Raw genomic sequence first — 11728 nt, 5'->3', positions numbered from 1 at the left:
AAAAAAAAAAAAAAAAAAAAAGAAAGAAAAAAAAGAAAGGGAAGAAGAATTGGGGGGTGGAAGGAGGGAGGAGGGCTGGTTCACAGCTGTAATCTCAGTACTTTGGGAGGCTGACGCTGGTGGATTGCTTGAGCACAGTTTGAGACCAGCTTAGGCAACATGATAAAACCCTGCCTCTACAAAAAAACAAAAAACAAAAATTAACATAGTGACATGTGCCTGTGGTCCCAGCTACTCAGGAGGCTGAGGTGGGAGGATCGCTTGAGCCTGGGGGGTCAAGGCTGCAGTGAGCCATGATTGTGTCACTGCACTCTAGCCTGGGCAACAGGGTAAAACTTGTTTCAAAAAAAAAAAAAAAAAAAAGAAAAAAAAAATTATTCCTGTATTATATGACTAGATTAAATATGCAAATAACATTGTTTTCTAAAGAACATTGTGCCCTTCCACTGGAATTCATGAGAATCACATTCTAAGCCAGCTTTCTAGCATTTTGGTCATAATTGTCTTTCTGATCCTAAAAACTTAGAAACAAAACTTCACCACCCCAGCAGATAATATTTGATTCTGCAAAGGATGATGGAACTGTATACAGAAATAAAAATTATTCTCAACCTTGCCCCTTCATCATGCTCTGACCAAAAAAAGTAAACCTTATTGAAGTAGTCTGCTCTATTTCCTCATAGTAGGTATTATAGAAGGCAGAGAAAAAACATTTTAGTCCTGCTTCGAGAGTGAATATCAGACCCTTGAGGAAATTAAAGCTGAATATAATGCAAGCTTTTTATAGTTTGTCATATACAGAAAAAGAACATAGCCTTTTAATTTGTAATGAAAGGCCTGGTGACCTTTTTTCTTATAATAGCATTAATAGAAATAGGTTGTCATTACATGAAAATGTTTGCATTCATCTTATATGAACAGTAGTAGTAATAACCAACAAGTGCTGTAAATTTCCCTGAAAAGCACTTGGGTCATCTTGAATCAACAAGGAAGTAATTAAGCAGAAGAATTTCAGGGACCAATGTTCTCATCTTTTCATTTGACTGACTCATTGGAGATGAGCTCATTTACTTTTTATAATTTCCTCGTGTGCCTAGTACATAGGAATGAGATCAGTTTGCTTTTTCTTATTTAACATTCATTCAATGAATGTTCTTTGAACTGCTCTGCTGTGCTTGGCATCACATCAGATGCCAAGTGATGAGCTGGGTCACTGAACGCTAAGAAGTAGTTAACACTTGGCGTAGCATTTATTATGTTCTAGACATGTTTTAAGCACTCAACATTATATTATCTCATTGAACCCATAGAACAACCCTGCGAGGTTGGCACTGTTATTCTTTCCATTTCACAGATGAAGAAAATGAGGCACAGGGAAGTTCTGAATCTGGCCCAAGGTCAGTGAGCTAGTAAGTGAGGAGACGGGGATTAGAATTCAAGCAGCCTTGCTAGGAGTTGACTCTCAACCATTCCCCTGTTCTGTACTGCTTCTTTCCCTACACCTTTGCCTTTTATGAGCCACCTTCACCCCTGCTGCATGAGCATTTGAGGCTGAATTTGTGGTGTTTGTAGCTAACTGACGATTGATGAGTGCGCCCTTGCTATATGAGTGCCTGACATATACAGAGTGCTTGATATATGTGTTTTGAAAGAACGATTATTGACAAACAAGAAGATTGAAGGTGTAATTGTAAGAGATTTTAACATTATCTTGGTTGTTTTTTAATTCTGAAGAAAAATACTGATGACTAAAGATTTTAGTTGCTCCATTACCCAGTCAGTAATAACCAAATGTGTGTGTACCTGTGCTCTGAGGTCACACACACCTGCATGTATATACATTTGTATTGTACGGAGAGGAAACGGGAGAGACTTTCCCTCTTTGCATTGACATTTCATCATTAAATGTTTTGCCAGTTGGCACCACCCTTCCTGCTCTGTTCTGCTATTGTCCCCTCACGATTTATCCTCTTGTGTGTCACCCCCTAGTCTGACTGACAGCACTCCACAAGCTTGCCTGCCATGGGCTGTCGGGATGTCCACGCAGCCACAGTCCTTTCCTTCCTATGTGGAATCGCCTCAGTAGCAGGCCTCTTTGCAGGGACTCTGCTTCCCAACTGGAGAAAATTACGATTGATCACATTCAACAGAAACGAGAAGAACCTGACTGTTTACACAGGCCTGTGGGTGAAATGTGCCCGGTATGACGGGAGCAGTGACTGCCTGATGTACGACACTACTTGGTACTCATCAGTTGACCAGCTGGACCTGCGTGTCCTCCAGTTTGCCCTACCCCTCAGCATGTTGATCGCCATGGGTGCCCTGCTGCTCTGCCTGATTGGAATGTGCAACACTGCCTTCAGGTCCTCGGTGCCCAACATCAAACTGGCCAAGTGTCTGGTCAATAGTGCGGGTTGCCACCTGGTGGCTGGGCTGCTATTTTTCCTGGCAGGTACTGTGAGCCTCTCCCCATCTATCTGGGTCATCTTTTATAACATCCATCTGAACAAGAAGTTTGAGCCAGTCTTTTCATTTGACTATGCAGTGTATGTCACTATTGCTAGTGCTGGGGGCCTGTTTATGACTTCCCTTATACTGTTTATTTGGTATTGTACATGCAAATCTTTGCCTTCTCCTTTCTGGCAACCACTGTACTCCCATCCACCCAGTATGCATACTTACTCACAGCCCTATTCAGCACGCTCTCGCCTCTCTGCCATTGAAATTGACATTCCAGTTGTTTCACACACCACTTAATGGGGAAATAGTTAATTGTTAAAGAAAACTTCTTGTAGCCTCACATTCCCCTTGTGCAAGGAGCTCTTTTGGACCTATATACATTTTCCTTTGTTTTTGACCAATCAATGAAGCCAAATTTGTATGTCCTGGTAGAATGAAGTGCTGCTAGTTTTTATGAGAAGTACATTATATTAAATGTGAATTTTTTTATTTTGCTTCTTATACTGGAAGGAATTTTAGCCTTCATATTGATATCTAATTAATTATTTAAGTGGAAGAGGCCTGCATCACAATTGAGGTAATTTAGAGCAACATGTTAAAGAATCATGGTTAGCAGACGCTGTTGTATACAATCTTCATGAATATTTCAGTGTGTATTTTTCTTTTTCTATAATACCTTTAACTGCAAAGAAAAGGCAGTTTCAAATATAAGAAATTTATTTCAGGTAAGGGTAATATTTTAATAGTAGTCAATAATCTAGCTTAAGGCTGTAACTCTTCTCTCTCGGGGCTAATTGTATGAATAGGTGTCAGTATATTGAAGATTACTTTCTTTTGTGACTTTCTTCTACCTCATGCCAGTGTTTAAAAGTAAAATGTATTTTAAATGATGTTAGACTAAGACCACCATTCTAAATATCACCTACTTATGAATAACATATAATAATTTTTAACATTAATGATTCCATAAATTGTGTTATTGGGATTAGAATGTGCTTTATGACAGGTTCGTGTTTCCTCTGAGGCAGAAAACCCTTTTTTGGAGATATCATCCATCAAGCAGTACTCATGCCCGTATACAATCTCTTAGTGGCTAAGAGAAGTAAATAAAAGGGCCATAATCATTTGTTCTCTTTCAGACATAATTTAGTAGGGGACAAGAAGTCTGTTCTTCAGTGACTACAATAGAGATTTACTCTGGTGACTGCCTTTTGAGTTATGGGTGATGTAAGGTATGGCTTTACCATAACCTTGATTCATTCACCCTTGATTCATTTCCCACCCCTGTCACTGATTATTTCCTTGAGCATATATCTCTGCCTAACACTTTAGTAGGTGCTATAGAGGATATATGAAAAGTATGAGATCTGGTCCCATCCAGTAAGACATTTTAATAGAGAAGATCAAAATGTTACCTGATGGTTGGGGAATAGTCTGACTTCATTGGCAGTTGGCCTTAACTTCTTAATCATTGATCCAGGAATATTTCAACCAGAGGCACAACTTTCTGGCAGACAGACAAATTGTACAACACCAACAATATCCTGGACCTTGAAATTCTGTTTACTTCAGTCCATTGTATCCTTAAGGCACCTGTGCTAGCCTAGATTTTGTAATAGCATTGATTTATGAGAATGGGCAAAAGTGGTAGAGAAATTGTTCCCTCTCCACTTCTGAAAGTATGATGATGTATTAAGGATGGAGGAGTTATTTTTGATGAGGTAACAATTAGATGAAAACCATGTTAAAACTGAGATGAACACTTAGAAATTCAGGGATATTGGGTCTTTAGCCTTATGAATTTGAGCTGCTTATTTAATTAGTGTAATTTGCTACATATTAGTACTATATTCATAAGGATTTTTTTATTAACCATTACAGATTTTACAAACAGCTAGTTATATGGTAAACAGATTATTATGCCTTTTTGCAATTCTGAATATGATTCTAGTATTTGTGTAGTTGTATTTGGTACTTTTTCCCCTAATTCCAACACTAGTTTATATATATATAGCAAATAAATCTAGTTGTATACATTTTTAAATGCTGTCAGTAGAAAGCACACAAGGTTATGATTTTTTAAATTACTAGCTTTTGATTTCTTTCACTTCTGATCCTTTTCATTTTTCTTAGCTGTAGCTGAGTCTTGATCATTTTAAGACAGCAATGAGTAGAATTTTGAGATTAATATTAATTTTCCCTTTTTGTTAATTTCAGTCCCCTCTCACTATGCTTTTGTCCAGAATGATCAAGAATTCTACCATCCCTTGGGTCGTTGTGTATAAACAATGTTAAATAAAGGTAGACTCAGTCATTAACATATTAGACAGTTTTTTTTAGTCCATGAGATTGTAAATATAAACATTAACTTTCCTATAAGAATCTTTTGGCTTTGTATTCTATAGCCTCATATTGGTATTTATTATGGATTCACTAGACAAACAGCTGTTTCCTTATCATCTTTTTTCTTTAGTGTTTCTGATTTGCTATCAGTAGCTATTTTTAAAGCCATCAAAGGAAAATAATTATTTACAGTTTTTGAAGTCACTTTTGAGCCCTCATCAAGCTCTCATTGTGATGGGAGGGATACCTTTTTTGTTGTTAAAAGCCTATTAATGTTAAAGGCCTTTTATGGAAACCAACTTGGAAAACCACCTTAAATGTGGATGTATCAGATTTGGTTTATCCAGCCATGGGAGAGAAAACCTAAGTTTACTTTACTTGTACATACACACTACAATGGATAGTATGTTTGCTGTAAACTACAATGTAAAACCTCAATAAAAGTGCACTGTACTTCTTGATGTTTATTAAAAGATGTATTTTTACAAGTTTCTGCTTCTGTTTTTTTCCTCAGTGTTTTAAGGTGAAATATTTTGAGAAATGTTTCTCAGATGTATGTAAATTGAAAAAGACATTTCCATTTAAAGCCCTAAAATGTGTGAACTCGAAGGCCGGGTGCAGTGGCTCACGCCTGTAATCCCAGCACTTTTGGAGGCCAAGGCAGGCGGATCACTTGAGGTCAGACACTTAAGATCATCCTGGCCAACGTGGTAAAACGCTGTCTCTACTAAAAATACAAAAAATTAGCCAGGCATGGTGGTGTGCGCCTGTAATCCCAGCTACTCAAGTGGCTGAGGCACGAAAATTGCTTGAACATGGGAGATGAAGGTTGCAGTGAGTTGAGATCATGCCACTGCATTCCAGCCTGGGTGACAGGGAGTTTGTTTCAGAAAAGGAACTAGAAAGGAATTGGAAAACATGGAACTATTATTCCACAAGTGCCAAGACACTGTATCCATTTCTAAGAGTAGTCCGAGTGGTCCTGTGGTCCTAATAGTTCACTGGGCTTTTTTTTTTTTTTCTTCTTTTCTTTCTTTTTTTTTTTAAGCAGTCCGCAAAGAAACAATTTGTGGGCCAGACTGCCTCATCAATGGAGTTTTCTCAGCCTATGATCTTAGAGACTGGGAGTTCAGTTCTCAAACAGTTAAGTAGAGGGAGCTTTCCATACTCATCAAAGCTCGAGGTTACCAGGAGAAGTGACAGTCATGTCACCTCAACATTTCTGAAACCTGTGATGAACGTATAGTTTTGGATTACACCTGTGTTGGGGCAGTTCTTACATACACTTCTCACTGAAACCTGTGGCTCTATTGGTTAGATGGCCGAGCCATATGTTGCACTGGAAATCAGAAGCTACTTCAAGCTGGGTTACACTAAAGCACAACAGTCCAGAGTGGACTTATTCTGCCAAAAAGTGAGGAAATGCTCAAAGAATTGTGGGAGCTTATCAAATTTCACAGGCTCCAGATTGAAGGTGCTCCCATTGGCCAAATCTGGGACAATCTGAACATCAAAATAAATGATAGTAATGGGTTATAACTCATTGAATAAAATACAAATCCACATGTCCATGCTGATATAAATATGGAAGAAAGAAAAGTTCTTTCTTATAGTAAAATACCAAATAAGAAGTAGAGAAAAAAATGAGAAAAACATCAATGGGGTTAAAACTAATTGACTGAATTTTGTATGAGAGGCAAGATATTTACTTAGTCTCAAAGTACAAAATGGCTTATTAATTTCAGAGAGGAAAATAACTTCATAGTGGATAAACTTGGCAACCTTAGCTGAGTGATCAAGTTTGTCGCCAATAATAAGAAAAAGCAACAACATGCACTTCCTTATATGATGCAAGGAAAAGGCCACCATATTTCTGAGGTCTTGCCTGAGTCTAATCTTGAAACATGCAGCTCACTGGTCCCATTTTTGCTTTTTGTTTCCTTCTCTATCCTGATCTCGTATCTCTTCATTTTTAGAAAAATGCATAAAAATGTAGTCCTATCTCCAAAATATTTTATAAAATAAACTATTTTAGGAGAGATGTTTTTAAAGAATTTGTCGGATCATCTGTCCTGAAAAACCAAAAAGTCCCTGCAGAAGAGTTGTACATCAAAGTCACAGAAATACAGGACTGGATGGGAACTTAATTAGCTGTTCCATTTCTGTTGGTTAGCAGTGTCTTCAATCTGAAAGCATATTCACGTTACCCCACACACACTAGAGGACCCTTTCCAGGAGAGGCTCATTCACCTTGTACCTGCTGGGTGGCTCATTACCCCTCCAGCCCAGCCAGCTTCTGTGTCAGTGCCATAGCATGCAAGAAAGCCCTTTAAACCTCACTGCAGGATTGTGGGACTTGGGGAGAAAAAGCACATCTATATCCTGCCTAGTGTTCATATCCAAGTCTGCTATTAAAGGGAGATTTAGGTCGGTTTGTTGTATTTTGTTTCAAAATAGGCCAACTTTTCAGACTGTTCTATAGAAAATTGTATTCAGCAAAATTTGGGGAAGATAGCAAGATGGGGGATGAGAAGAAAAGACAAGAACCTTTTTCTTATATGAAAAACCCAGTGTGACTGGACCTCTTAGCAAAAGTCTAGTAATCATGATTTTGGGGTGATCTTATTAACCAAAATCCTCTTTAGAAAGATGGAATATGTGCTCATATCTCCAGGATTTTGCTTTATAGAAAAAAAGGCACCGCTTCTCATTAAGAGAAAAGACATTATTGATACTTTACATTATATAATACCTAGTGGCCTTGTTCCCAAGGTTCACTCTCAAATTGTTGAAAGTGAATCTAGTAAATAAATCTAGGTAACTCACTTAAATTTTTAAGTAACTTTTGCCTTTCTCTCCATGCCCCCTTTCTTGACCTCACTTTCAAAAGATAATCTTGTGGTGTGGAAGATCCAGGTGGCAGTTTAGCACCAGGAGGCTGCTGCAGGGAACCCCCAGGCCCTGGTAGCCCTTCTCTGGGGTGAGCCCATCTTCACCTTTGCTGGCCATGTGGATGAGGGCGGAGACTCAACTGGTCCCTTGTGTTCCAGAACTGCTAACCTGCTTCTCCTGCTGCTTCTGCTTTAAGAGCTCAAAGGTATTAGTGGAGTGCTGGAGCCAAGTGGTACTGGCCCCCAAGAACCAGTGTGTACATCTCTTCCCAATCCCCCAACCTGTGACATCATATTGGTTGCTTGGAATTGGTCAGGGTGAAAGTACTTATGCTCTAGAAATTTTTAAATGCTACAAGTTAGGGCTTTGCTTTGCCTTTTCCTGAGAGCTGACTGTTAAACATTTACTGGCACACCACTGCTTAGGCAAGACACGTTTGCTCAGATTCAGGTTAACTAATGAGGAAATGAGAAATCATAGGAATGCTGAGAGTTGTAAAACTTTATCTGTGATAAAGGGGCTATCTGAAATAGCCTCTTAACAGGTCTCTCTGTCTCCAATATTGCTCTCCTACCCTACCACAAATTTATCCTATACACAAGGCTGCAGAACGATCCTAATAAAATGCAACTGAGGCCAGGCGCGGTGACTCATGCCTGTAATCCCAGCACTTTGGGAGGCTGAGGCAGGTGGATCACCTAAGGTCAGGAGTTCAAGACCAGCCTGGCCAACATGGCAAAACCCCGTCTCTACTAAAAAATACAAAACCGGGTGTGATGGCATGTGCCAGTAGTCCCAGCTACTCAGGAGGCAGAGGACAGGAGAATCGCCTGAACCCGGGAGGCAGAGGTTGCAGTGAGCCGAGATCGCACCACTGCACTCCAGCCTGAGTGACAGAGCAAGCCCATCTCAAAACAGAAAAAAAAATGCAACTGATACCTAGTTTCTCCCATACTTAAAATAAAATTTGGCAGCTATATCTTAGAACAGTCTAAGCACAGAGACATGAGTTGTCTAGGAGAAGAATTTTTTCACTGTGCCCAGAGATGATAAGACTGTTGGTGATTATTGACACTAACAATATCTCACAAGACAAACGTGTAAAGAAAAGTGAATTTAATAATAACGGGAAATATCCCTTTTCTGTGACTAAATTGGTCACATTTCTTATTCAAGGAATATCTGTTTCCTGTATTATTCCAAGAATATCTGTTTTCTCTATTATTCATTATTATAGAAAGAGTGGCATGATGAATGTGGTAGCTAGCCTCCAAGATGGACCCAGTGATCTTGCTTCCTGATATTCATACCCTGTGTATTTTCTTCTCCCATTGAGCAGGCTGTGTTACCAGTAGGATTTTGCAGAAATTATGATGTGTGACTTCTGAGGTTACAGATCATAAAAGACATAGCTTCTGTTTTGTTCTCTCTTGGATCACTTACTCTGGGGTAAACCAGCCACAATGTTGTGAGGACACACACAGCTATAGGATTAACATAGGAAGAGCTGAGACCTTCTGCCAACAATCTGTACCAATTTGCCACCCATGTAAGAAAGCCATTTTGGAAGTGAATTTCCCTAACCCCAACCAAACCTTTAGATAACTGCAACCCTGGCCAATGTCTTGAATGCAACCAGAGTGAGAGACTGAAAACCAGCATCACTCAGCTAAGCCCTCCCACCTTCTTGACCCACACAAATTGGATGAAACAATTCTTATTGTTGTTTTAAGCTGCTAAATTTGGGGGAGGTTGTTATGCAGCAGTAGATAACTAATGCAAAGAGCACAGAGCAGTTGCAGGGGATCAATCCTGAGGAGTATTTATGCTATAAGTACTGTGAGCTTTCCTTGCTGCATATCAGAAAAGCTCTTTCTCATGATCTCAGATTCCCTTGGAAGGTGCTGACTATTGCTATAATGTGGTGAAACAACTTAATCTGAAGGTAGGGAGAAGGGAAGATCTGAGCTTAGATTGGGAGCAGAGTTCTTCCTAATTTTGGTTAGGTATGAATGGCTGCTATTGTTACCAAAGCAATAAACCGAACACTGGTCATACCTGGGGTTTGGAATAGAAGATAAACACATTTGCAGTCAAATCAATGATACACATAGTGGTTATGTTGTCATATGGTTAGTAGGAACGAATAAACCAATTCTATAAAAAATACATCATCTGTTAGTTTTTATCCAACTAGCCAGTTGTATCTAGGGCCAACCCTTTAAGAAGATACAACTGATAGTTTCTCAGCTGGGAGCGGAAATAGCTGATTCCAAGATTTTAGGCAGTTGAATTGAAGTGATGCCTCCCTCCAGTAGCAGCAGAACACTACAGCTTATTCCTCCTGCTATAGCACTGCAGGGTAACCAGAGTTAACAATAATTTTATTGTATATTTTCAAATAGTGAGGAGAGGATTTTGAATCTTCCCAACCCAAGGAAATGATAAATGTTTGAGGTGATGGATATGCTAATTGCCCTGATTTGATCATTACACATTGTACACATGTTCAAAATATCCCACTGTATCCCATAAATATGTACAATTATTATATGTCAATTAAAATAATAATAATAAATAGCAAGATAAAAGCCCATAGCAGTGGTTGTGAGATAAGGGTTGGGAGAAGGAAGCTGAATTGTACTGACATTTCAGTATAGTGAATTTAATCTGATTGTTTTCCCAACATTTGGCTGAATCTGATGGCTTTAGACTTCAAAGGAAGCAGCCTAAGGACAGTTGAGCTCCTTGGTTGGGAATAAAAGAAGTTCATGGAAGAAAATGTGACTGAAGTGAAGGAATGGATGCCTTTTGCCCTTCTGCTGTTTTCAGGCTGCTTCTCTCCCCTCTCATCCTGTACAACTTGTCAGGCACTAAGGTTGAGAAAGCCATAAAATGCTAGTGAAATACGGAGAGACTGTTAAGTTTTCCCCCACAATGCCAATGGACTTAAGCTAGCTTTGGCAGGGAACAGAGCAGGAATTAAGGAAATCCCAACACCTTGTGGCAAATGAGAATTATCTAGTTCGGCTCCAAATGAAATTCTGTGCCCTTAGGAGTGATATTGTGAAAGAATGATGAGCAAAAAATCAATTTATTCACAGAACAAAAGCATATCAGTGTTAAAGAAATAAAGGAATTAATTTTTTTTTTTTTGAGACGGAGTCTCCTTCTGTCCCCCCAGGCTGGAGTGCAGTGGCACAATCTCGGCTCACTGCAAGCTCCGCCTCCCGGGTTCACGCCATTCTCCTGCCCCAGCCTTCCGAGTAGCTGGGACTACAGGCACCTGCCACCCACGCCCGGCTAATTTTTTTGTGTGTTTTGTTTTTTGTTTTTTGTTTAGTAGAGAAGGGGTTTCACCATGTTAGCCAGGATGGTCTTGATCTCTTGACCTCATGATCCGCCCACCTTGGCCTCCCAAAATACTGGGATTACAGGCGTGAGCCACCGCGCCCGGCCAGGAATTAAAATTTTAAAGATGTTTCAGAAAGAAAAAAATGGCAAAAAAAAAAAAAAATGGTCTTATCCTGATTTTTTACTTAAAATCCCTGCCGTTGTCAGTCACCTATCAAGAGACTGGCAGCCTGTCTTTCTATGTTTATGTGTTTATTTTGTTTCTGCAGATGCCTCTGAAATCTTTGTTAGAGGCAAAGGCACTCAGACTGCCAAGAGAAATTAGCAATGTTTCCACTGTGGCATAGACACAGATCACACCAAGGGCAAATAGAATCATTCCCCTGCATACAGCCCCAACTCCTGCAGGATCTGTGCTTTTGGCTGGTATGGTGACATGAGGGCAGGGTCGGCCTCATGGGCATGTGGCCTGTGCAGTCACAGAGAACCCAGCACTCAGAAGGGCTCTGCTCTTGTTTTAATATTCTGTGGTGGGTTTCTTGAAATTCTTAATTTTTGAACAAGTGATCCTGCATTTTCATTTTTCAGTGAGCTCCACAAATTATGTAGCTCATCCTGTGTCAGTGTGCTCTGGGGAAGGCAACACACCAGCTTTGGAGGTAGGCAGGCTTGGAATTCC

General features: G+C 39.6%; 1 protein-coding gene across 7 annotated transcripts in view; it reads left to right on the top strand.

The window, feature by feature from the left end:
• The window catches only part of CLDN12 (claudin 12), a 13391-nt gene extending 8100 nt beyond the window's left edge, over window positions 1-5291 (top strand). For 4 of the 7 annotated variants that reach the window (XM_025378506.1, XM_025378507.1, XM_025378511.1 and 1 more), the window contains exon 3: window positions 1990-5291. In XM_025378506.1, coding sequence (XP_025234291.1) covers window positions 2023-2757 — 735 coding nt within the window. In that variant the 5' untranslated portion in view covers window positions 1990-2022 and the 3' untranslated portion in view covers window positions 2758-5291. Of the gene's footprint in view, window positions 1-1354; window positions 1410-1989 lie in introns of all 7 variants that reach the window. The other 3 variants (XM_025378508.1, XM_025378510.1, XM_025378509.1) reach the window with 2 other exon arrangements.
• Window positions 5292-11728: the final 6437 nt, after the last annotated feature.

This window comes from Theropithecus gelada, chromosome 3 (genome assembly GCF_003255815.1).
Source record: "Theropithecus gelada isolate Dixy chromosome 3, Tgel_1.0, whole genome shotgun sequence".
NCBI lineage: Eukaryota > Metazoa > Chordata > Mammalia > Primates > Cercopithecidae > Theropithecus > Theropithecus gelada.
This window is presented reverse-complemented; position numbering and strand designations above follow the sequence as displayed.